General features: G+C 46.0%; 1 protein-coding gene across 1 annotated transcript; it reads right to left on the reverse strand.

The window, feature by feature from the left end:
• Positions 1–18,379: 18,379 nt before the first annotated feature.
• Positions 18,380–23,000, reverse strand: LOC140221786 (uncharacterized). Its single transcript, XM_072291755.1, has 4 exons — positions 22,872–23,000; positions 20,984–22,259; positions 18,685–18,809; positions 18,380–18,595 (listed from the first exon to the last, which is right to left on the reverse strand). The coding sequence occupies exons 1-4, from the start codon at positions 22,998–23,000 to the stop codon at positions 18,380–18,382; spliced, it is 1,746 nt and encodes a 581-aa protein (XP_072147856.1).
• Between the last annotated feature and the right edge of the window lie 831 nt (positions 23,001–23,831).

Raw genomic sequence — 23,831 nt, forward strand, 5'->3', positions numbered from 1 at the left:
AACAACTAATAGGGTTGACGACGATGAGTATATATAGTACCGAGTGATGCGGTCATGACTTTAGTCCATACTGGTATTCAAGTTTGCGCGAGACCATCTTATACATAAGGCCACTTCTAATGAGGAGTTTCCTTATTGTTTTCAAGAGTGTCATGATAGAGCGCTTTGTGAGTTGATATATGAATGATCGAAACAAGCTATTCCAATACGGTGTCATTTTTATTGTTTTAACACCTATGTGAAACATAGAAGTCCAGATGATGAACCATCTCCCCAGTCATCTCTTTTATAACTCTAATGTCATATATCATCAGATTTGCATGTACGAGTACGACACCTCATCTATTGAGAATAAAACCCCTATACCTAGTTGAAGCAAGCAAAAGTAATAAGATACACCCTCTTCCGATGCAGATTATTACCACCTAGTACTAGGCTAAATAAGGCATCTGCGCAAGGCCAACAGAACGAAGTGGGTCATCAGTCCGTACGTGCACATGGAGTCGAGGTCCCCACCTGTCCGCCAACAGCTAGCTGCGAGGAAGACGACAAGCGCACTACTGGCCAGAGCTGCTCAGCTGCATATATGATGAAGTGTTGTGGGCCTCTCTTAGCTTCCGTCAATTTTTATTTCAGCACCCGCCAACAATTAACTGCCAGCCCAAATGATCATCTTTGCTGGCAGACATCTACCCGCCAGCGCAATCACGATTTGGGCTGGCACGTGCTTAGGAAGTCCGCCAACAAAGATATTTTTAGGAAAAAAACGCTGGCTGTAGAGGCCGCGCTGCCGCATGCGCCGCCGCCCGACGCTGTTGCTTACGTCACTTCGCACCGCTGCCCATGTCGGCCACTCCATCCGCTGTCCGCTTGCAGGCCGCCCTGGGGGGCTGAACGCGTTTTCCACGGCTGCCCTGCCAGCTGAACGAGCCTCCGGCGATGGCCACCCGCAGGCCCTACCCCCGCAGGCGCTGGCCGCCACCAGTTGCCCCGCAGGGCCCTGCCACCACCGGCCACTCATGTCAGCCTCATCCACGGCTGCCCTGCCGGGTCCTGCACCCGCCAGCCGAATGCGCCGTCGGCAACGGTCGCCCTGCAAGCCCTGCCCCTGACAGCACTAGCCGCCACTAGCTTCCTCGCCGCCTGCATTAGCCCCACGAAGGACCTGCCCCCGTCGGCGTGCTCCGTTAGCATCAACGCCCGCGTCGCCACGGCTCCTCCGTCCGTAGGCCGCGCGGCCTACATCTGCCCCGCGCTGGACCTGCCCTGGCGCTCGCAAGCCCGCCACCCATGAAAGGATCTTGTGATGCCTAGAGGGGGGCTGAATGGGTTCACTTTAAAATTTTCCTGAAAAACATCGCAGTGGTATTAGATACGTCGAAACTTCCAACACTGTGTCGGAACTTCTGACACAGTCGGAACTTCCGGTATAGGGGCGGAACTTCTGACGGCAGGAAATGAGCTGAACGAAATTCAAAATAAAACTTGAAACTGCCAATTTTATTTGAATCAAAAGATTAGAAATGATGAAAAGAGACTACTGCAGATGATATATATAAAAGGAACTTCACAAATATATAGATCGGCACATAACAAGCTTCTAGGTCAAGAACTAGAGGAACACAACAAGCACACGAGACAAAGGATTTGTTTACCCAAGTTCACTCCCATAAAGGAAGCTACATCTCCATTGAGGATCTCACAAAGAGCTGAGTCCTCACTAACCCTTTACCTCTCTCAATCAACCATAAAGGAGGATTGAGTCACTTACTATGAATCCTCACAAAGAGGATGGGTGATACAAACTTCCTGGATGCACCACACAAAGAGGGCACTCAAACGGGCAACGCCAAACCATCTAGAAGCAACCTTCAAGAGTAACAAATGCGAATCGAAGGCCGAAGATGCTTCAAGTGCTCTTGAGATGAACTCGTTGAACCTCACACTCAAACCCCAAGTCTCACACCTCCAATCCTTCTCTCCCCCAAGCTCTAGCTCAAAACTCTCAAAGATTTAGCTCAAGGAGGGAGTTGGGAGGAGTATTGAATGCTCAAGAGGGTATTTGTCTTGGGTTAGGTCAGCAGCAAATGAAGGGGGTCTGAGGGGTATAAATACTCGAGCCCCAAAAACTAGCCATTGCAGTTCTGTTATGTGCTTGTCGGAACTTCCGACACAGGGTCGGAACTTCCAACACAGTTCAAATAAAACGGCTGGGAACCCTCTGCCGGAAGTTACTGGAAACTTTCGGTGCCTAATATCGGAACTTCCGACACAGGGTCGAAACTTCCAACTCTGTTAAATTAAATCCACTGAGCACCTCCTGTCGGAAGTTTTTGAAAACTTCCAGCAGGTGTCGGAACTTTCGACCCCATGTCGGAACTTCCGACAATAACAGAAATGGTGAGAAATTTAAATGTGCAAGTGTGTGAGTGGTGTCTGTCATGGGCGGTTAGCATCTCAAACAAGCACTTTGACATTTTCAAGCTAACCATCTGCATCCCCTTTTGCAGTACGGTGTTTCTATACTCAATTTCAAAAAATAGAAAGTATAAAAAGATTTTCTTTTATACTTCAACACCGTTCTTCAATCAAATTAGGGTTCTTTTCTTACACCTTTGCACTTCTTAGGATTTAAACCTATCAATTATTTGATAAGATCATTAGTCCCTTAATTATGCATGTCATGAACACCAAAACCCACTTAGGGGGCCAAATGCACTTTCAGCCCGGCCGCGCCGGTTGCCATGGCCCCTGCTCCCGCGGGCCGACCGCTCGGTCGTTGCTCCCCCCGGCCGTGCCGGTTGCTGTGGCCCTAGCTCCCGCAGGCCGGCTGCTCGGTCATGGCTCCCGTTGTCCGCTGCCCTCATTGCTGCAGCTCCTGGAGATGAGAGATAGAGATGTGAGGATGGAAGAGCAGGTGAAAGAGATAAAGATGAGCAAAGTGATAAGAGGGAGACAAAAGATAAGGGAGAGGTGGCTTTGCTCCAGCATGCCAATTTTTTTGGCTCCGCGCTTAGTGTCCACATAATTTTTTGATCTTTTGTGTTGGTGGGTGATGTGTCTGTGCTGACGGGTGACATTATCGCCCGCCAACACAAATCTATATACATTTTTCATTTTTTAATTTTTTAGATGATTAAATTAGTTTAAAAGTTATTTAGTGTTCTACAACAGAATATATATACATATATATAGTATTATATATGTAAAAAATATATTAGGATATATATGATATTTTTTTTGCTAAGTTAGTTGAAAAACTTAAAGTGTGACTTGAGTTATATGAAATATTGTTAGTGAAGTACACATTTGTGAATAATATAGAGTCTAATTTTTGTAAAACATATTGATACTTTTATATCAAGGTTGTAGACCGACAAAATGACTCCCTACCCATTTATATAATTTTCAAACCATATTTTCATATTATTAGAACTTTTTTCCACCAATAGTTGTAATAAAAGTGATAAATACATTAACAAACTTGTGAAATTTCACATGTACTTTCATGATTTGAGCTAAAATGAAACATATTTCCTTATTGTCATTTTTATGAAATTTTTGAATCTTATTTGTGAAAAAATTAGTTCAAATATCAATTTTTCAATAAACATGGTTATAATCATTTAAATCTTAGAAAATTGAAAATCACTTCTAAAATTTTTGAAAGTCCTACACAATAACATATACGTAGTCTAATACATGTTAAAAATATATTGGGATACGTACGATTAATTTTTGGCTAGTTAGAAACTTTTGACCCTCTTCATCAATATAAATTGAAATGCATTTGTGCTGACGGGAAGCACCCGTCAACGCAAATGGCATCCATTTTTCTTATGTATTTGTGGTGACGGGTTTTAACAGGCTAGCCCCTGCACCTCTTGTGTTGGCAGGTGGCATTTATGCCCGTCAGCACTTTTACCAGCACAAATTGTTTCTAGCGTAGTGCCGCATAAGAAAAATCTGATATGGCATAGGAATCAAAGAAGAGAGAGAAGAAAATACCAAGATAGCAGGTCGCGTGCACGACACTGTGTCGATGCTCCTACCAAGACGCACGAAACGACGCATTCAAGGTACAAGGCCAAATCTATCGAGATGCAAGCACACCTAATAGATTGCAACAAGCCATTGTTGGATGGATCAAATCATGAACAACATTGCTCGGGAATCACAATCTGCACAACACGTGTCACGGGTTGATGGGTCGCAGGGTAGCTGTGTTATACGCGATGGCGGAGGAACGACGAAGTAAACAAGATCAATCGCAGAGAGACACGAGATTTAACGTGGAAAACCCTCCCAATGCGAGAGGGAAAAACCACGGGCGCCAGCCAGCAACAATCTTCACTATATCTGGGTGTGGTTACAACGGAGATTTACAACTTGGGGATACCCTAACTTGGGGCCTTCCCGTATAGAAGTCTATGGTGCGTCTTTTCCATGAGGGAGGTGGTCCATATATATAGGGAGGAAAAACCCCCACAACCTCGTCTATTAGCAATATGGTACTAATAGATGGTGTAGTCCCTCCAAATGCTAATGGGCCATTTAGCTTCGGTCCGCTTCACTTCGGCCCAAGAATTTGGATCATAACCCAACAAACTCCACCTTGAGACAAATTCCTTCTTGTAGCATATAACAAACCTTCACCCTAACACAAACAAAGAAAACACCTTCGGCACCAAATAGCCTCTTGGGCTAAACAGTAATACCAACTAAGCTTGAGCAAAGCTCAAACTTAGCAACAGGAACTGGCTTTGTGAACATATCAGCATGATTCTCATGAGTGCTAATCTTGCATACCTTCAGCTTGCCCTTTGCAACAATATCTCTAACATAATTATATTTAACCTCAATGTGCTTTGTCCTCTCATGAAACATCTGATCTTTAGTGAGATAAATTGCACTCTGGCTGTCACAAAACAGGTTAATGCAAGAATCAACTCCAGCAATTTCAGCAAACAAACCTTTTAGCCAAACTGACTCTTTACTTGCTTCACAAATAGCCATATATTCTGCTTCAGTGGTGGACAACGCAACAACATCCTGCAAATGTGCCTTCCAGCTCACAGCACAACCTCCAATGGTAAAAACATAACCTGTGAGCGATCTTCGCTTATCCAAGTCACCAGCATAATCAGAATCAACATAGCCAACGAGTCCTTTTTCAGTCTTGCCAAACTTCAAACAAGCATCCGATGTGCCTCGCAGGTACCTGAAAATCCACTGAACGGCCTTCCAATGCTCTTTTCCAGGATTAGCCATATATCTACTGACCATACTCATAGCATAAGATAAATCCGGACGAGAGCAAACCATGACATACATCAAAGACCCAACAGCACTAGCATACGAAACTCTGGACATGTACTCAACTTCCTCATCAGTGCTAGGACAGTGTAAAGCTGATAATTTAAAGTGAGCTGCAATAGGAGTACTAACAGGCTTTGAATCATGCATGTTGAAATGATGAAGTACTTTCTGAATATAATTTTGCTGACTAAGAAACAATAAACCAGAAGCACGGTCTCTAGTAATTTCCATACCTAGAATTTTCTTAGCAGCACCAAGATCCTTCATGTCAAATTCACTGCTCAACTGAGCCTTTAATGCAGTGATTTCTTTCTTACTCTTGGCAGCAATCAGCATATCATCAACATATAACAGCAAGTATATAGGTGATCCATCAACAAATTTAATGTAGACACAGCTATCATAATCAGATCTCTTAAAGCTATTTGACAACATAAATGAATCAAACCTCTTATACCACTGACGAGGAGACTGTTTCAAACCATATAAGGACTTCTTCAATTTGCAAACATGATCCTCCTTACCAGGCACTATGAACCCTTCTGGCTGGTCCATGTATATCTCCTCCTTAAGCTCTCCATGCAAGAATGCTGTCTTCACATCTAGCTGCTCAAGCTCAAGATCACGCATAGCAACAATGCTAAAGAATGTATGGATTGAGCTATGCTTCACAACTGGGGAGAACACATCATTGTAATCAACACCTGGAATCTGACTGAAGCCTTTAGCTACTAACCTTGCCTTAAACCTCGGAGGCTCACTAGGAGATATACCCTCCTTCTTCTTGAAGATCCATTTGCAACGCACGGTCTTCTTATTTTTAGGCAAACGCACCACGTCCCATGTGCAATTATTCTCCAGGGACTGCATCTCTTCTTGCATAGCTGAGATCCACTTCTCACGATCTCCAGAAACAATGGCTTCAGTGTACGTAGCCGGCTCATGAGTGTTCTCCACCTGTTCAGCACAACTAAGAGCATAATGAATCATATTACACTCTTCAATCAATCTGGATGGAGGCCCACAACTCCCGAATCGAGTAAACATTCATCATGACCAGCAACACAACCAGCAAATGTGATAAGGGAATCTCCTGAATCAATACTATCAGCACCAGAGACCACAGAGGCATTACCTTCAGTTTTATTTTTCTGTTGATATGCGACATTCCTCTTCTCCTTATTCTTTACCTTATAGCAATCCTCGATGAAGTGGTTCGTTTTCTTGTAGTACTTGCAGAACTTCTTATCCCTGGACTTTGAACGTCCTCTACCATGCTGGCTCTTATCGCGATTGTTGTTGTCGTATGACTTCTGCTCAGATCTGCCCCTTACCTGCAATGCTTCGCCCTTGGAGGATGACGACTCACCCTGCACCATACCTTTCATCTTCTCCTTACTTTGGAGCGCCTCATAAACCTCCGCTAGGGTTAGTTTATCACGGCTTAACAATATGGTGTCACGGAAATTTGAATATGAACCGGGCAGTGAGCATAGTAACAAAAGACCTAAATCCTCATCATCAAATTTTACCTCCATGGATAACAGATCGGCCACGATCTCCTTAAAGACCGATATGTGATTCATCACCGATCCTCCTTCCTACAACTTGTGCGAGAACAACTTCATCTTCATGTGCATCTTACTGGTGAGATCTTTTGACATGCAGATCGATTCCAGTTTCAACCAAAGTTCTGCAGCAGTTTGCACCTGCAGCACTTCTTGCAAGATATCATTAGAAAGATGAAGTTGAATGAGCGATAAAGCCTTACGATCTTTACGTTTCTCCTCAGGAGTCCATTCTTCCTTCTTCTTCTTCCCGAAGCAAACAAGCGCTTCATCCAGATCCTGTGATTGGGCGAGTATCGCCCTCATCTTCACTTGCCACAGCGAGAATCTTGTCTTGTAGTCGAGTAGCGGTAGATCAAACTTCATCGACGCCATCGCGTTGCCCTGATCTGAAAAAACTCAGCTCTGGTACCACTTGTTATACGCGATGGCGGAGGAATGACGAAGTAAACAAGATCAATCGCAGAGAGACACGAGATTTAACGTGGAAAACCCTCCCAATGCGAGAGGGAAAAACCACGGGCGCCAGCCAGCAACAATCTTTACTATATCTGGGTGTGGTTACAACAGAGATTTACAACTTGGGGATACCCTAACTTGGGGCCTTCCCGTATAGAAGTCTATGGTGCATATTTTCCATGAGGGAGGTGGTCCATATATATAGGGAGGAAAAACCCCCACAGCCTCGTCTATTAGCAATATGGTACTAATAGATGGTGTAGTCCCTCCAAATGCTAATGGGCCATTTAGCTTCGGCCCGCTTCACTTCGGCCCAAGAATTTGGATCATAACCCAACAAGCTGTTCTCCGTACAAATAGCGAGGTCCACATGTGCATCTTTCAGGCTGCTCTCTTGTCATCATAGCTTTTCCATGTAGTGCAGTCCATTTAAAAGCATGTTAGCAGTCCATCAAGGGTTCCGGATGCAGGTTTCAGATTGACCACGTTGGAGAAGTGGACTACTCCTTCTGTTCCAAATTACCATTCGTTATGGCTTTTCTAAGTACTATATACATCGGTAGAGAAACGGGTATCAGCTCCCATTAGAAAACCTCATAGATCTCGATTTTTCCAACCAGGACTAATCATTTGGGACTAAAAGCACATTTTTAGTCCCGGTTGGTAATACCAACCAGATTAAAAGGTTTTGCGTAAAAAAATTAGAAATTCCTAGGAGGGTCCCACGTAGTCACAAGTCACGTGATTTTTCACGCGAAATATGCGCGTGCGCGATGCGTGGGATTCGAACCCACGACCTCAAACCTTGCGCGTAGCTTCCTTACCATCTCACCTACACAACACATCTGACTAAGTAATCTGATTAAGTAGGGGATGCAATCCTTTATAGTAACTCGTGGGGACCCTTTAGCCTCGGTAACACCAGCTGGGACTAAAGGTCACGGTCATAGGCTTTAGTTCGGGCTTGTAATACCAACGGGGACTAAAGGTGTCTCCATGGACGAGCTTTTTATTGAGGATCATCTTTAGTCCCAATTGGTGTCATCAACCGGGACTAAAACCTCTTTAGTTCTGGGTCCAAAAACAACCGAGATTTTTGTTGAGGATGGAAGGTCATTTTTTCTACTAGTAATAACTTTTGCTATGTATATAGATAAAATATATATGTATGTGCATATCAAAAGCTATATATATAAAAGGCCAAACAAACAGTAATTTGGGATGGAGGGAGTACCATGCAAAATAATGGGAAAAAATAAATGTAAACATTCATGTAAAAAAATGAATTCAAGGGTGTTTGACAGGAGGGCTTCGATGCCTTGGATGCCTGCCGCTGCGATCATGGATGAAGGGAATGTATGAGTCGCAGCCAGGTTTAGAGCATTCTGTTGATATTGTTACAGGGTATGGGTGTAGGTCCTGGTCACGACAGATTAAGCAATGCAATCGCCTACCGTGCATACAGTTTTGGTAGCGCATGACATCTCTTGTAGCAAACTCCTCTTTTCTCTTCTTTTAATGAAATACATGCACATGCATGTTCTGAATCTACAATAGACACCTAATTTTGAGTTAAAAAATTTTCGAGCCATCCAACTTTGGTGGAAGATGCACAACAACCTCATATGCCTACTAAGAGTAACTCCAACAGATCCCCTTTCCCCTTTCCTCCTTTTACCCATAAAGGTGATTTATAGGAGAAAAATCTCCTCCAACAAATTCCCTTTCCATCTCCCTTTTTCCTTTATTTTTTTCTCAATCCCCTTTGATCTCCCATCTCTCCCTTTCTACTGGGGAAATCAGCCATCTCCCTTCCCTTCTCCCTGTCTCCCTTCTGCTGTCAACCGCACGATCCACGAATTAATGGCCGTCCGATCTGCAGCACCCTCCACCGCTCCACGCACGGCAACGTCCGCGCCGCGCTAGCCACCATGCAAGCCGCGCCGCTGCTGCCGCCACCCTCCGCGCTGCCTTCAGCCCGTGCCGGCCACCGCCTGTTCGCCTGCGTGCAGGGCAGTGAGCGCCATCGCAGCCGCCGACGCAAGCCATGGAGCACTGCCCGCCGCGGCTCGACCCCTCGTCAGCGGGCCCTACTTTGGCCGCTGCCATGGGCGCCGCCCACCACCCCTGTCCGCGCCTCCTTGCGGGCCAGCCACCGGTTGCCAGCACGCCGTGCCCTGGCGGCTGCGGTGGCCCCCTGCTCGCGCCTCCTTGCGGGCCGGCCACTGCTCGCCGGCCGGCCGTGCCCCCCCTCGCCTACGCCTCCTTGCGGGCTGACCGCCGCTTGCCGGTGCGCCTTTCCCTGGCCGGCGGCGGCGCGCCACGCGCCGGCCCTGCCCAGGCCGCCGGCTTGCTCTCGCGAGCTCGTGCCCAGCAGGAAGGAAGAAAGGAGCAGGTAAGAAGAAGAAAAAGAAAAAATTGATTATGCCACTGACACTGGTAGAGAACTCGGTATTAGTCCCAGTTGGTAGGGTGCAAATCTCCCGAAAATCCATCCGGGATAAACCAATCGAGATAAAAGGGAGGTCTTTTGTCCCGGATCACTCAACCGAGACAAAAGACCCCCTTTTATCCCGATTGGTATTACAAATCGGGATAAAAGGTCCTCGACCCTTTTATCCCGGTTGGTAAGGAGCGTCTTTTATCCCGGTTGGTGTTTCAAACCGGGATAAAAGACCTCTCAGGGTCTTTTTTTTTCCAATAGCCTTTGCAACCGGGATAAATGGTCCCGGTTGGTGAGCCCCCCGCCAGTGACCGAGCTTTAGTCTTGGTTGGTGAGCCTTTTGTCCCGGGCCAACTTTAAACCGGGATAAAATGGGGCGCATGGAAGGTGAGTTCTCTACTAGTGTGACATGTGAGGTCCATGTGTAAGAGAAGTTGGAAAGGAGAAATGGGATCTGCTGCAGCAACTCTCCCGAATTGTGAAAGGGAATTCCCTATACGAAGATAAAGGGGAAAGGGAGAAATCAATCTGTTGGAGTTGCTCTAATAAAGCTAGATAGGAACTCAGTTCCTCATCGATTCAAATTAATAGTGGGAGAATGCGTCAAATGTTAGCTGATGTTTGACAATGCCTTTCGGAAAAGGTAGAGTTTGATTCTTCAAGAAATCTTGACAAGCTGCCCTACTTTTAACATTATCTTTCAAAACAAATAGAGAACTTGTGTAGTATTACTACTAGAGATGTGTGGGAAAAGTGTATAACTAGAGTTGGTTATAGTCACTCAATCCCTAGAATTCCAAAATTACTGTCGTGAACTCTAAATTTCTTCGCATAATAAGCAAAATTTGTGTCGCTTTGGATATCTTTGTCAAGAATTGATGGAGAAGCAATGATGGACTTTGCTTTTGATTTATTCCCTTTATATGCGTACATCTTTTCCTTCCCTTTTTTCATCAGCTTTTGAGCTGAGAATGCTGTAAACTTGGGCTACGTGCGGTTGTAGAAGCCGGAAACATTTCCTTTTTCTAAAAAAGAGCAAAATTTGATATAAACAGATTTTATGGTTAGCTGATTTTGCATAGTTGTAGACACCCTTAGGGCACGTACATTATTGGTGTTGTCTTTTAAGTTGTAATAATTGTCACTTAATAATAGCATAATCTCTTAATTTATTCATAGTAAAAGAAATATCACGAGTTGCACGATAACAACTCATACAATGCTCGGGAGCTGGTCTTGTTTTCCTAAATTTTAGCTAATATGAGTCATTTGCTTCTTGAAACAACCACCATGAAAACTATGTGGAATTGCAGGAGACAGCTAACACATACCATTGTAAGACAATCTATAAGACAGATAACACATATCATTGTAGTTACTTAGGCCAGTCTCCGTGCACAGTTACTAAGGCTGAGAATTTGGTAACTATGCTTTACTGGATTTCATGGTGATGAAACTTCTCTCACATAGGATGAAACTCTCTCTCTTCTCTCCTCATAATTAATGACCTTGCCATATCAGCTGATATGGCATGTTATTTAATTGCTATGAAACTCCTGATGAAACCTCGTTCTTAATTATTCTACCCACCGGTATCCATTAAGTATTAAATAGTAGAGTATATTTTTACATTACTAAAATAAAGTAGGAGTATGGACAAAACAACTATAAGAAAAAATATTTTCCTGCCATCATCAATTCTCTCATCAACTCCAAATTTTCCAATATTGTAGTAACACAAGGGACCTCATGTGCACCGATAGCAAGGGACTACAAATTTCTTTAATGGCAAATAAGGAATTGTGCAGTGATGTACATGGTCTATAATGAAACAAAATAGTTACAGAGGAGACAATAGTGCTGTTCTTTGCCCTATATATGTCCTTGATCAACCTTATTGGCTTAGGGGACTTGGTATCCACTGCTACCAAAAGGACAGCGTGCCCCACCAGGCCGTCACTCACCTAAGTCCTAGCAATGTGTCTCCCCCATTCTCCTCCCATTTCTGAACATACACTTCGCCGCCGCCATCTCCAGTTTTAGCAAAACCAAGCACGATTGGTCGTGGGTAGGGACTGACGACATTTTTAATCTTTTTGCTGGTAATACGCACGCACATCTAGCCAGGTTCAGGTACCTCCTGCCTTCCTTGAACAGTTAGCACGGCAGCTTGGCATTGGCATGGAGCAGCAGGAGCCATCGTCGCCGCCACTGCAAGGGGCAGGGTTGCACCTGTCCCTGGCCGTGACACCGGCGGCCGGAGGACGCCGTGATGAGCTGGACGAGGTGGCGGCGGTGCCGACGGCGTACGTCGCCGGGAAGCGGGTGCGGCTGTTCCCTTGCCTCTTCTGCAACAAGAAGTTCCTCAAGTCGCAGGCGCTCGGCGGCCACCAGAACGCGCACAAGAAGGACCGCGCCGCCGCCGGCTGGAACCCCTACGTCTACGGCCACCATGAGGCCGCCGCCGCCGCCGCCGCGGCGCCGCCGGATGCGCTCGGCGGAGTTGCCGCCGCTGTCTTGTCCGCCGTCCCGATCGCCTCGCGCGGGGGGGCCCTCACCGACGTCAAGCTCGAGGTGCCGGACGGCGGCTCGCCGCTATTCGCGGACCACGTGCTGCTCCCGAGGGCAGCCGCCGCCGACCCCTCCGCCGGGGTGGGGATGCTCAACTGGAGGAGGACCTCCCGCGTCTCTGCCCCACCGGAGAGCACCGCGCCGTCCAGCTCCGGCGATGAGCTTGACCTCGAGCTGCGACTCTAGATCGTTGACTACGCATCACCAGTTAAAAATCAATCTTCCTGCTTGGGTACTACCCGTATCTTGATATTAATTATCTCTGTGCCTTTTCTTCATTATCCCGGGTTACTGATGACTGCTAGTACCATGCAAAGTGCCGGCCGTCGTCAGGTGTTGTTGACAGGTGGTGCTTACCTCAACACGTCGGAGTGTGTATTATGTATGGTTGTAATTTTCCTATGAATGAATGGAAGTTGGTTCCAAAATTACTGATGGAAGTTGAAGTACCGACGATGACTGTTTGTAGTTATTCCTGCTTCAGTGGAAGCTCAGCTCATATTCTATGTTGCTCATATTTCCTGTCCGAGAAAGGAAAACGTTGCATATATCTTGTGGTATAGTATATGAAAGTTGTACCTCTATCTGAAAGAACACTATTTACTTGTTTTCACCGACATTGAACGGTTTACAGAAAATATAAATTTGACCATGTAAATCTACTCCCCCGGTCCATAAATGTAACCATCATTACGTTTGTCCTTAGTCAAACTATTACGTTTGTCCTTAGTCAAACTTCGTATTGTACTAGGTTTCCTTGGACATAGCACAAGGGTCAGATTATGCAGCAGCGATCAGTAGCTGGCCCATGTGTGACTATGTGCCTCTGAGGAAAGGCTTTTCCCGTACAACATGTGGGGGAAAAGGAGGTGATCTTCTCTGAAGATTTTCTTGGATTGGGGTGCACCGCGCGTGACCCGGATATTGAAGCTTCATAGACCACGTTGAGTAACGGGATCATCCAAGTAATAGCAGTGAGCCTCAAGAGGATCCGCTATTTTTGTGCGGGACAACACATTTTCTAGCTTGTAATGATTTCGTGCGTAAGATCATTGGTCGGACTCGGGCAGGGGGGGGGGGGGATGCTGAAGACCATTGGTCGGACTCGGGCACAGGGGGGGGAGGGGATGCCGAAGACCATAGAATCGCACGCACGCGTCACCTCAAGGGAAGGAGCCGAGCGGCCCAACGCAGCCCATGAAACGTGCATTGTGTTCCTCCATCATTATCGTGCTTGTCCTCTGCTCGCCCCTGCGCCGCCACAACCATAACCCAGCTCCACTAGGAGCTCTTTTCTCCTTCAAATCAAGGCATTGTCCCCTCCCCCTACCCACCACCACGCGCCCAACTCTGTCTTTGGCAACTCCTGCTGCCGGATTTGCCACTGCCCTCCGCCACACTAACCATCATTGCATTTGTCCTTAGTCAAACTATTTTTAAGCTCGATCAAAGATTATAGAAAAGATGAATAGTTTTTATTTATAATATGAAATGAGTAGATCCATTATATAATATATTTTCATATTTTTCTTATCGCTGTGACAGATGTTAATAGTCTTCCGTACAAAATTGGTCAGGTTTAGCATTATTTGACATAGGACAAACTCATAGGTCTTTATACTTTTGTGAACGACAGATCAAATATATATTTGCAAGAACAACCTTTTTTTCTCAAAAGACGTAAGACATTAACTAGGGATGCAAGTGGGTTTTCTAGGCCAGCTGATTAGTTACAATGATATGACACTCCAGTCCATTTCTCCTCCTAAATATACTACGTGAAATGCCATTATTGGTCAATTTATCAAGTTTTTCGTTGGATCCGATCAATAACCTAAAATATTTATGACTTGCATGCCTAGACATAAGGTTTTAAAAAATAGGAGTAGCTACTCTACGGTTTTTTTCCTCAGGACAAAATATTTGAGATGCCCTCGGCCCCACAAGAGGCTAACAGTATGAAAAAGACATATGAATAACTTCGTACTGTACTAGGTTTCCTTGGACATAGCACAAGGGTCAGATTATGCAGCAGCGATCAGTAGCTGGCCTATGTGTGACTATGTGCCTATGAGGAAAGGCTTTTCCCGTACAACATGTGGGGGAAAAGGAGGTGATCTTCTCTGAAGATTTTCTTGGATTGGGGTGCACCGCGCGTGACCCGGATATTAAAGCTTCATAGACCACGTTGAGTAACGGGATCATCCAAGTAATAGCAGTGAGCCTCAAGAGGATCCGCTATTTTTGTGCGGGACAACATTTTCTAGCTTGTAATGATTTCGTGCGTAAAATCATTGGTCGGACTCAGGCACGAGGGGAGGGGGGCAATGCCGAAGACCATAGAATCGCATGCACGCGTCACCTCAAGGGAAGGAGCCGAGCGGCCCAACGCAGCCCATGAAACCTGCATTGTCTTCCTCCATCGTTATCGTGCTTGTCCTCTGCTCGCCCCTGTGCTGCCACCACCATAACCCAGCTCCACTAGGAGCTCTTTTCTCCTTCAAATCAAGGCATTGTTTGCCCCTCCCCCCATGCGCCCAACTCTGTCTTCGGCAACTCCTGCTGCCGGATTCGCCACTGCCCTCCGCGCTGCGCCACCCCAGCAGGGAGCTCACTATGACTCCCCTACCACCTCCACAGGCCACCGGATGTCCTCCATGCATAGCCCACAATCACCGCCCCACCCACAACCCACCACCACCGCTCATTACCTGCTGCTGGCGACCTTTCTTTATGTTCGGCCACACCGGAGATAACCTTCGCCCCCTACAACCTAGAACCCCGAAGCCCCGAACCCTAACCCTAGCACGTTGGTCGGCGACGAGTGGAGGAACGAGAAGATGGTGGCGCTTGAGAGGAGGAAGAAGGCTGTCGTGGGCCGATATGTTCTTTGGGCCACGTTCATCTTCAGGCGACAAATGTTGTGTCGTCGTGTATGCGATGCATAGTCGTTCGCCAATCGGGCCCCACTTTGCCATTTCACGGTGTAATAATAAATGGCATGACCAATTGACTATTAAGACCTTACATCATCGATCAGAACTCCTGCGAACCTGGTTAACTCATTTTTATTTCTGGCCGGTTTAAGGATACCGGCTAAAATTAAGGTGGCCATGCATGCAACGAAAGCTAGAGCTGAGCAGCTGATAACTGGTGCCAATGCAATGCTGCCAGGATGTTCAAAAGATGACAGGAAGAAGGATGCGGCGCATGATGCTAGCTACTTCATGTCCATAGCAATTAATAAGCTTCGGGTGGGCGGCCATGTTGTGTCAGGCCGGCCTACCCACTTTTAGTTATTTGCATGCTTCGGCAGGTACGGAAGAGGATCATGGTCGCTCAAATTAAAGCTGATGATTATTTTATCATTAGTTATAGACAGTAATATAGATACTATGTTTCCAACATGTTTGTCAGAGTCCATCGTCATCTACATCCTTGTCATGCTATGTCTATCATCAGCGGGGTGCCTTTACATTGTATCGCTTCTTCTCCTCTCATATCCACCCCCACAACTTCTAGAAAGGTTGTGAAAGACCATAAGGAACATTTGGCTCCATCTTGCAACTCAGTATATCCACCCTCAGCCCGTCTACAATTCTAACTATATTTTGCTAATTTTAATTAATTTTTACTAATTGTTATTGAGCATAGCTCAGCTGATAAGGTTTCTTCTGGTGGAACCCCCCTCCGGGTTCGAGTCTCCTCGACTCAGCACGGGTGCTCGCATTTTTCTGAATTTATTTCAAAATTTAAATAGTATTATTGTTTCAGTGGTAGGCGACGTGCCTGTCAATATCGAGGCCCTAGTGGTGTCTTCATCAATCTTGAGGATTTACTGGTTCAGGCTTTCAAAGATGTTTATAGAGGTATGGTTACATGCGTGTGTTTGTAGAAGCGAGTGTACGTGCATATATTTGAGCGTGTTTGTAGGGTTTGTCACTTTAAGTGAGTAGTGACAAGGATAATAAGCTTCCCGTACGACTAGATACGACAAATAGCTAGCTAGATAGGGGTGATCACTAGATAGTAGATACTTAGTGATAGGGGTGATCTCAAATTCAACTGATCGACCTAACTTGCAACAGGCACTACGGGAAACAGTCGGTGAAGGTCCAAAAACACTCGGCAAAGCGTTTGCCGAGTGCCCCAGGCGGGGCACTCGGCGAAGGTCTAAAAACACTCGGCAAAGCGTTTGCCAAGTGTAACACTCGGCGAACAGGACTCGGCAAACTTTCCCTCGGCAAACAGTGGATTTGCCAAGTGTCAAACGTCAGGCACTCGGCAAAACTAAACACTCAGCAAAAAGGCGTTGACGGACTGTCACTGTAATGGAGTTTTTGCCGAGTGCCAAACGGAAGAACACTCGGCAAACGTTTACGTGTTGCCGAGTGCCTCCTTCCCGACACTCGGCGAAGATTCAAATGTTGCCAAGTGCCGTTTTACAAACACTCGGCGAAGATTCAAATGTTGCCGAGTGTCGTACTCATGACACTTGGCGAACTTTTACTATTTGCCGAGTGTCAATTTCGTGGCACTCGGCAAAGAAGACGCTTCCGCCAGTTTTTTATGGCGCCTTTGCCGAGTGTTGTATCGAAAACACTCGGCAAAGTAGTACCAAAATAACAGAAATTGGCCTCTTTGTCGAGTGTTAACACTCGGCAAAGTGTCATTCCTCACCCTGTTTTACAGATTCATTACGTATAAAGTACCCCTCTCAAATAACAACCATAGAAGCATCACAGGCATATAGATTGCATCACAAGCATCACAAGCACACAAATAACATTCAGAAATACATATAGGTTCTAGTCTAAACAAGTAATTCACAAGTTTGCTTAACACAATAGCCGTTCAAACAAGTCACTGAGGAGGATGTGTAGGTGGCCACTGCCCCAAAAATGATTCTGCATTGGATGCCGCTGATTGATTCAGCACAAAGTTAAAGAGATTGCATTAGTCACTTTTCTGGTGTAAGTTTCCAGTGCCTGTAGTTTCTAGTTTAATTCTAGATTGATTGTAAGGTTGACAAGTGACTCACAGGAGTAGCTGTAGGAGGTGGAGGTGGCGGGAATAGGTTCGGTGGCATAGGTAATGGAGTTTGACCTAAACTCTGAAAAACACTTTGCATGTACTGGAACATCGACTCCGTCCGCTGCCTTTCTATCTGCCGATCCGCCTCGATTCTCGCCTCTAGGTCCTCCCGTCGCTTCCGTTCTACTTCCACCTGGGCCTACAATATTTCATCCCAATATCTTATTGCAAAGTAAAAGGTACGTAAAAATCAACGAAAGATGAAGCAAACAGAAATAACCTGCAGAGCCTGCATCTGTAATTGTGCAGTGGTCGGCCATGCCCGTATCGCAGCGCTCAAGTCCGTGCTCCTTGCTCGGATCTGGGAGAGACTGGGAGTACTGGCAGTGTCGATCACGCTATCTCCCATCCAATACCGGCCATGCTTCTTGCCTCCTCCCACCCTCATCACAATTTCTGCATCAATATCCTGGGAGCTCCGATCGAACTCTGGCCCATGAACCTCCCTTGCCATTGATGTGTACTCGGTGACGCGGCTGTGGATGCTTGGATGGCTGTACACCTCGGGCGGGTCCTCCGGGTTGAAGTCGATGTCGGCCGTCGCCTTGCCCTTTTTGGACATAACCCATGCCTTGAACCGGGAGCACTCCTGGCCATCATGTGATGACGTCTGCGGCAAAAATGCAAAAGGATTAGAAATTATGCAGTATTGAGCGTGAGAATAAATAAATGAATTCGTGTACCCAACTTTCCTTGTATTCATCAAGGCTCAGACTGCCTTGATGGTGTGATGCATATGGCATCTGCAGACGCCGCTCCCGGCAAGCAAGGTGGTTCTCCAACCACCTGGGCTGCAACCACACATCCACCATTTGTTCCCAGCACCGGGGATAGGCCCGGCACCACCACGGAGGCACCTACATCATCAAGTGTGTGATATATAACAAAAGAAATTAAGCGTAATTAATCTTATAAATAATAAGTATTAACGTTCTGTATCTACCACCATGAATTCTTCCTTGGTCAGGTTCATTGTCCTTGCCTCTTCTTTTGTGACCTTCATCTTTCTGAATTCATCATAGAAGTCGATGATGGCCTGAACCCATGCCTCGTAGTGCATGTCCTTGACGAGCTTCTTGGAGGCTTGTTCAGTGACGGAGGCCGCCCTAGCCTCGAATCCCTCCTGGCACCTATAGAAGTCCTGCGTATAGACACGTTGCATACATTTATTATTTCAAGAATGTCCAGTGAAGCTGATGTATTAACCAATGTAGTGCTGCGAATACTTACCCATAGCTCGGCCTTCACCCGCTCTGCCTTGTTGGCGAATGTCCTGTGGTCACGATCATCGACGTCAGCGGCGGCGACGTAGTGGTCCCACGTGTAGGCCGGATCCTCCTGTTCGGCGAAGACCACTAGACCAGGGAAGTGTAGCCTACACAAAAGACCAAGGATGCCGTTGACCTTGCGGTTGTGGCCACCCTCACTGAGCTTAATCCAACTCCTGCACAAGTGATTAATATAAATTATTAGTTTCTATTGTAATTTTCAACATATCAAAAGTACTGAGAATATGTAAAGCAACTTACTTTGCCCCAATGGGTTGAATCAGTGGGCGTCTATGAAGAGGGATTGGTCACCTCGGGAGGGACGAGGGACCTCGCAACCAAATCTTGAACTGCAAATCCTCTACCTCCTCCCCTTCGTCCCTCTTCTGCTCCTGCTCCTGCTCCTCCTGTACCTCCGCCTCGTCACTAGAGGCGTGCTCGGAAGGTATCTCCTCCTCCTCAGACGACCAGGGCGAAGGTACAGGCAACGGGGGCCTCACCCCTTTACCCTTTCCTCGACCCCTGCCTCGACCCTGGACCTGTGCCTCCTCTGTTTCCTCGACCAGTGCGTCACCCCTGCCTCCACCCCTGCCTCGACGCCTCCCTCGAACCCTCGATGCGTCTGACCTTGTACCTAACCCTGAAGTTGTAGCTTTGAATTTTTCGTAAAGCGCTGCGATCTTCCTCGTACCGTCCACCATTGTTCAATCACCTGCAATTACAAAGAGTAAACCAATCAACACAGATAAACAAAACATACTTAGGAAGATATGCAAAATAAACTAAACATACTTAAAAAATAACATGGTATGACAAATAATAAATAAATTAGTACGGCCCATACCTGTATTAGAAATAATCATCATGATTGGGATTAGCTGGATCATAAGTCTCATCATCACTGTCACGCGTGTCAATAAAATCATTCCCGTGCTCTGAAGGAGGAATGTCGTCATCAATGTCCTATCCTAACTGTAATCGCTGAAGTAATTCTAACTCCTTCATATTATGAACCTCATCTCCAGCGTCATCGTCAGCAACCCTTTCATTGTCTACTTCCATTCCGAAAGCTTCGATTAAGTCAATCTCAAAAATCCCTTCAAGCCCATCTTCTTGAAAAAAATCTCCGTCATATGTATTGGGGTCAATGTTGTAATCTTCATTATTTGGTACATGTAGTTTACCGTGTGGTGATACCTTGTACACAACATCCCAACCCTTAAGACGGTCATCGGTTTGGCACGGGTATGACAAATAATAAACTTGCATGGCCTGTTGAGCCACAATATAGACATCGTCTTCTGGTAAGACGGATGATTGCCGAATTTCAACTAACCCAAGATTAGGGGCCCGTCTCATGACTGATGGATCAAACCAATGGCATTTGAATATGACTAGATTAAGAACTTTGCAACCATGAAAATTTAGTTTGTAGATTTCTTCATTTCTTCCGTAGTACTCGACACCATCAAAGCCTGACGTAAAAACTCCGGTATTTGTGGTTCTTCAATTGGGCCGACTCTGCTCATGGCTTCTTGTGTGAAAGCGATATCCATTGATGTTATAACCGGTAAACAATCTCACCCTATAGGCACAGTCATTGGCAACCTGTCTCAACTCGACATTCATAGACGCATCGGTTTGGCCCTGTAAGTTGAAGTAGGGTGGTTCGTTATATTATTCGCATGTACGAGCAACTTATAATATCAAACTAAGTATGAGCTAAATTGGATTGTACCTTATGTTTGAACCAAGAAATGAAATCGGGCATTCCATTTCTCGCACCCTCTCTGAGAAGAGCCTCCGCTTCGTGCGGGGTAGGTTCCCTTGAATTACGCTAGAAGTGACGATGGAATTCCCTATACCAACGAGAAACATGTGAGTTGGACGCAGAATAGTGACTAATTGAGAACAAACAAGTTTGTTGAGAACTTACAGTATGTACCGCTCCACCTCGGATAGGTTGGTCAATACATACAGCATGATAGTGTGCCACTCTTCATGTTTCAAGTTCTTCTGTGTCGCACCACTTGCACTTCCGAGTTGTCCTCGGAAAAGGCTAAGACTCGATTCAGCTTCGCTGTCATTATAACAAGGGGGTGGATTTTGCACGCTAGGAAGGTTGTCAGCATAGGATTTTGTTGTGAAGTTTGACACCTCCTCCAGAATGTATGCCTCTGCAATGGATGCTTCAATTTTGCATTTATTTTTACATTTAGTTTGAAGAACCTTTTGACATCTCTCAATTGAATAGCACCAACGGCCCTGCACAGGCCCCCCCATTCGTGCTTCATATGGGAGGTGCAGAATCATATGCTGCATCGGATTGAAGAAGCCAGGTGGAAAGATCTTCTCCAACTTACAGAGCAACACAGGCGCGATTCTTTCCATTTCTGCAACCACGGTCCAAGATAACTCCTTGGCACAAAGCTGGCGGAAGAAATTGCTCAACTCCACTAGCACCTGCCAGACATGCTCAGGGACATAGCCTCGAACCATCACCGGAAGTAGGCGCTCAAGCCATATGTGGTAATCCTGACTTTTGAGCCTATTGATTCGCATAGTAGCTAAGTTCACTCCCCTCTTCAGATTCATTGCATACCCATCATGGAACATTAACGTTTGGAACCATTCTAGTACCTCCCTCCCTTGGGCCCTCGTCAGGACGAAATCGGCCTTAGGCTTTCTCCATGACTTGTCGGCGCTGGGAGGCACCATGTCTAGCTTTGGTCTGTTGCATAACCTTGCTTGATCCACTCTAGCCTTAACGTTATCCTTTTTCTTGTCAGGAATGTCCATGATTGTACCAAAAATTGCCTTGGCGATATTCTTTTCAGTGTGCATTGCATCAATGTGATGTGGGAGAAGGTCATCAAAATAGGGGAGGTTCCACAAACAAGACTTCTGAGTCCAAGCATGTTGCTCGCCATATCCCACAAAACCATCTTCATGATTATTGACCTCAGGAGTGTCTAATTGAGCACGAACCGCGGCTAAGGTCATCATCTGCGGTGCGAGGTCGTTAACTACGACATCTTTCGTAAAGTTTTTATTGTCTCGTCTGAATGGATGGTCAGGAGGGAGGAATTGTCGATGTTTGTCGAATGAAGAATACTTGCCACCCTTCGTCAACCAAATGAACTTCAAAGAAGCCTTGCATATTGGGTATGGGAACTTCCCGTGAACACACCAGCCACAGAAAATACCATATGCCGGCAAGTCATGCAGGGAGTACTGGTACCAAACATGCATCTTAAAGTTTGTCCTTGTAGCTCGGTCGTATGTCCATACCCTTTCCTCCCATGCATGGACCAAATCATCAATCAGAGGCTCCATGTACACACTCATATTATTCCCTGGGTGTTCTGGAATTATCAATGATAAAAATATGTTCTGTCGTTGAAGGAGGACACCAGGGGGAAGATTGAGGGGGATAACGAACATGGGCCAACAAGTGTATGGGGCAGCCACCATTCCATAAAGATTGAACCCATCTGTTGCCAGTGCAACACATACATTACGGGCCTCTAGAGCTTTCTCATGATAAATTGCATCAAACTTTGTCCAGGCTTCACCATCGGATGGGTGTACGAGCTTCTCAGCATTGTATCAACGTCTGTTTTTGTGCCATGTCATCTGTTTCGCGGATTCTTCACTCATGTAAAGCCGTTGGATCCTCGGTATGAAGGGTAGGTATCGTAGGATCTTCACAGGGATTGCAAGCTGCTTCTTCTGACCGTCACCAGAGTCTACATCCAGGAACCTAGACGATTCGCACTTCACACAGTACTTTGCATCCGCATACTCTTTCCTAAATAAGATGCATCCCTTCGGGCAAGTATGTATTTGCTCGTATGGCATCTTAAGTGCACGAAGGAGTTTTTGTGCCTCGTACATGGTCTTTGGCAAGATGTGACCCTCCGGGAGCAGGCTCCCAAAAACTGTCAACATAATATCGAAGGCGTCTTGACTCAAGCTAAACTGGGACTTCACGTCCATTAGACGTGCAATGGCATCCAGTTGAGAGACCTTGGTATGCCCGTGAAGGGGTTGCTGTGCCGCAGACAACATATCGTAATACACCTTTGCGGTAGCCTCTAGCTCATCCTCCCTACGTGCTTCATACTAGCCATCTAACATGTCTCCCACCTCGGCATCATTATCATATTCCTCGATGCGTTGTCTGACGACCTTGTCTCTCCCACAATCGGCTTCACCATGGTAGATCCGCTTGGTATAGTCTGACATAAATCCATGCCTAACAAGATGTTTACCCATGTCCAGCTTGGTTTGCTGACGTATGTTTCCACATTTGCTACACGGACACCAAGTATCTCTTGCTCCTTTGATCCTTACAAATGCTCGTTCCAAGAAAGCATCGGTCTTGTTAATCCATTCATCGGTCAATGAATTCTGACTAGAGCGGCCCGTGTACATCCACTGACGATCCTCCATCCTCTAGCATATCAGCGAGTAATATGAAAAATCATGTTGCATCTACACATTCCTATACTGTCTATTAGGTGAAGATAGGTCCTAATCCCACCCGAGGATGTGTAGGTGGGTTTAGTTTCCATGGTCTACTCTGACCCGAGATAGAATTTTGGTAGCACCTCCCCGCTGTTCTCCAAATACACATTCTGGAAGGGAGATTGTGTATTCGGAGAACAATAGGGAGGTGCTACTGAAACTCTATCTCGGATCAGAGTAGACCATGGAAACTAAACCCACCTACACATCCTCGGGCTGTCCAAAAAACATGGACAATTCGAAACAGATATGGTTATAGATATGCAAACATCTGCATATTTCCAACCGTATCTCTTTCGAACAGGAGACGCCTAACTAGGTTACGTGATATATGAACATCATACAAAAATAGAGGTGTAGGATGCCTCACCTTGCTATCCTGCAAAGTGACGACTCAAGGACGGTAACGTAGCCTCTCCTACAAAAAAAGAACATACTACTGTCAAGTTAAATTTTTGACAGCACCTCCCCTGCATGTGGAGGTTTCCATAACCTGCATCAAATAAAACAGCACGATGGCCGACAACCACATCTACAACAACGGAATGGCACGATGGCTGACTTCCACATACAGTTCTT

The sequence above is a fragment of the Setaria viridis genome, chromosome 2 (genome assembly GCF_005286985.2).
Source record: "Setaria viridis chromosome 2, Setaria_viridis_v4.0, whole genome shotgun sequence".
NCBI classification, from domain to species: Eukaryota; Viridiplantae; Streptophyta; class Magnoliopsida; order Poales; family Poaceae; genus Setaria; species Setaria viridis.

Coding starts and splice junctions, on each gene's coding strand:
- LOC140221786 (XM_072291755.1), bottom strand. CDS start 23,000: ATGGGTAAACATCTTGTTAGGCATGGATTTATGTCAGACTATACCAAG. Junction 18,810..20,983: donor GGGGGGGCCTGTGCAGGGCC/GTTGGTGCTATT, acceptor TCCCTGGTCTAG/TGGTCTTCGCCGAACAGGAG. Junction 18,596..18,684: donor GGGTGAAGGCCGAGCTATGG/GTAAGTATTCGC, acceptor GTCTATACGCAG/GACTTCTATAGGTGCCAGGA.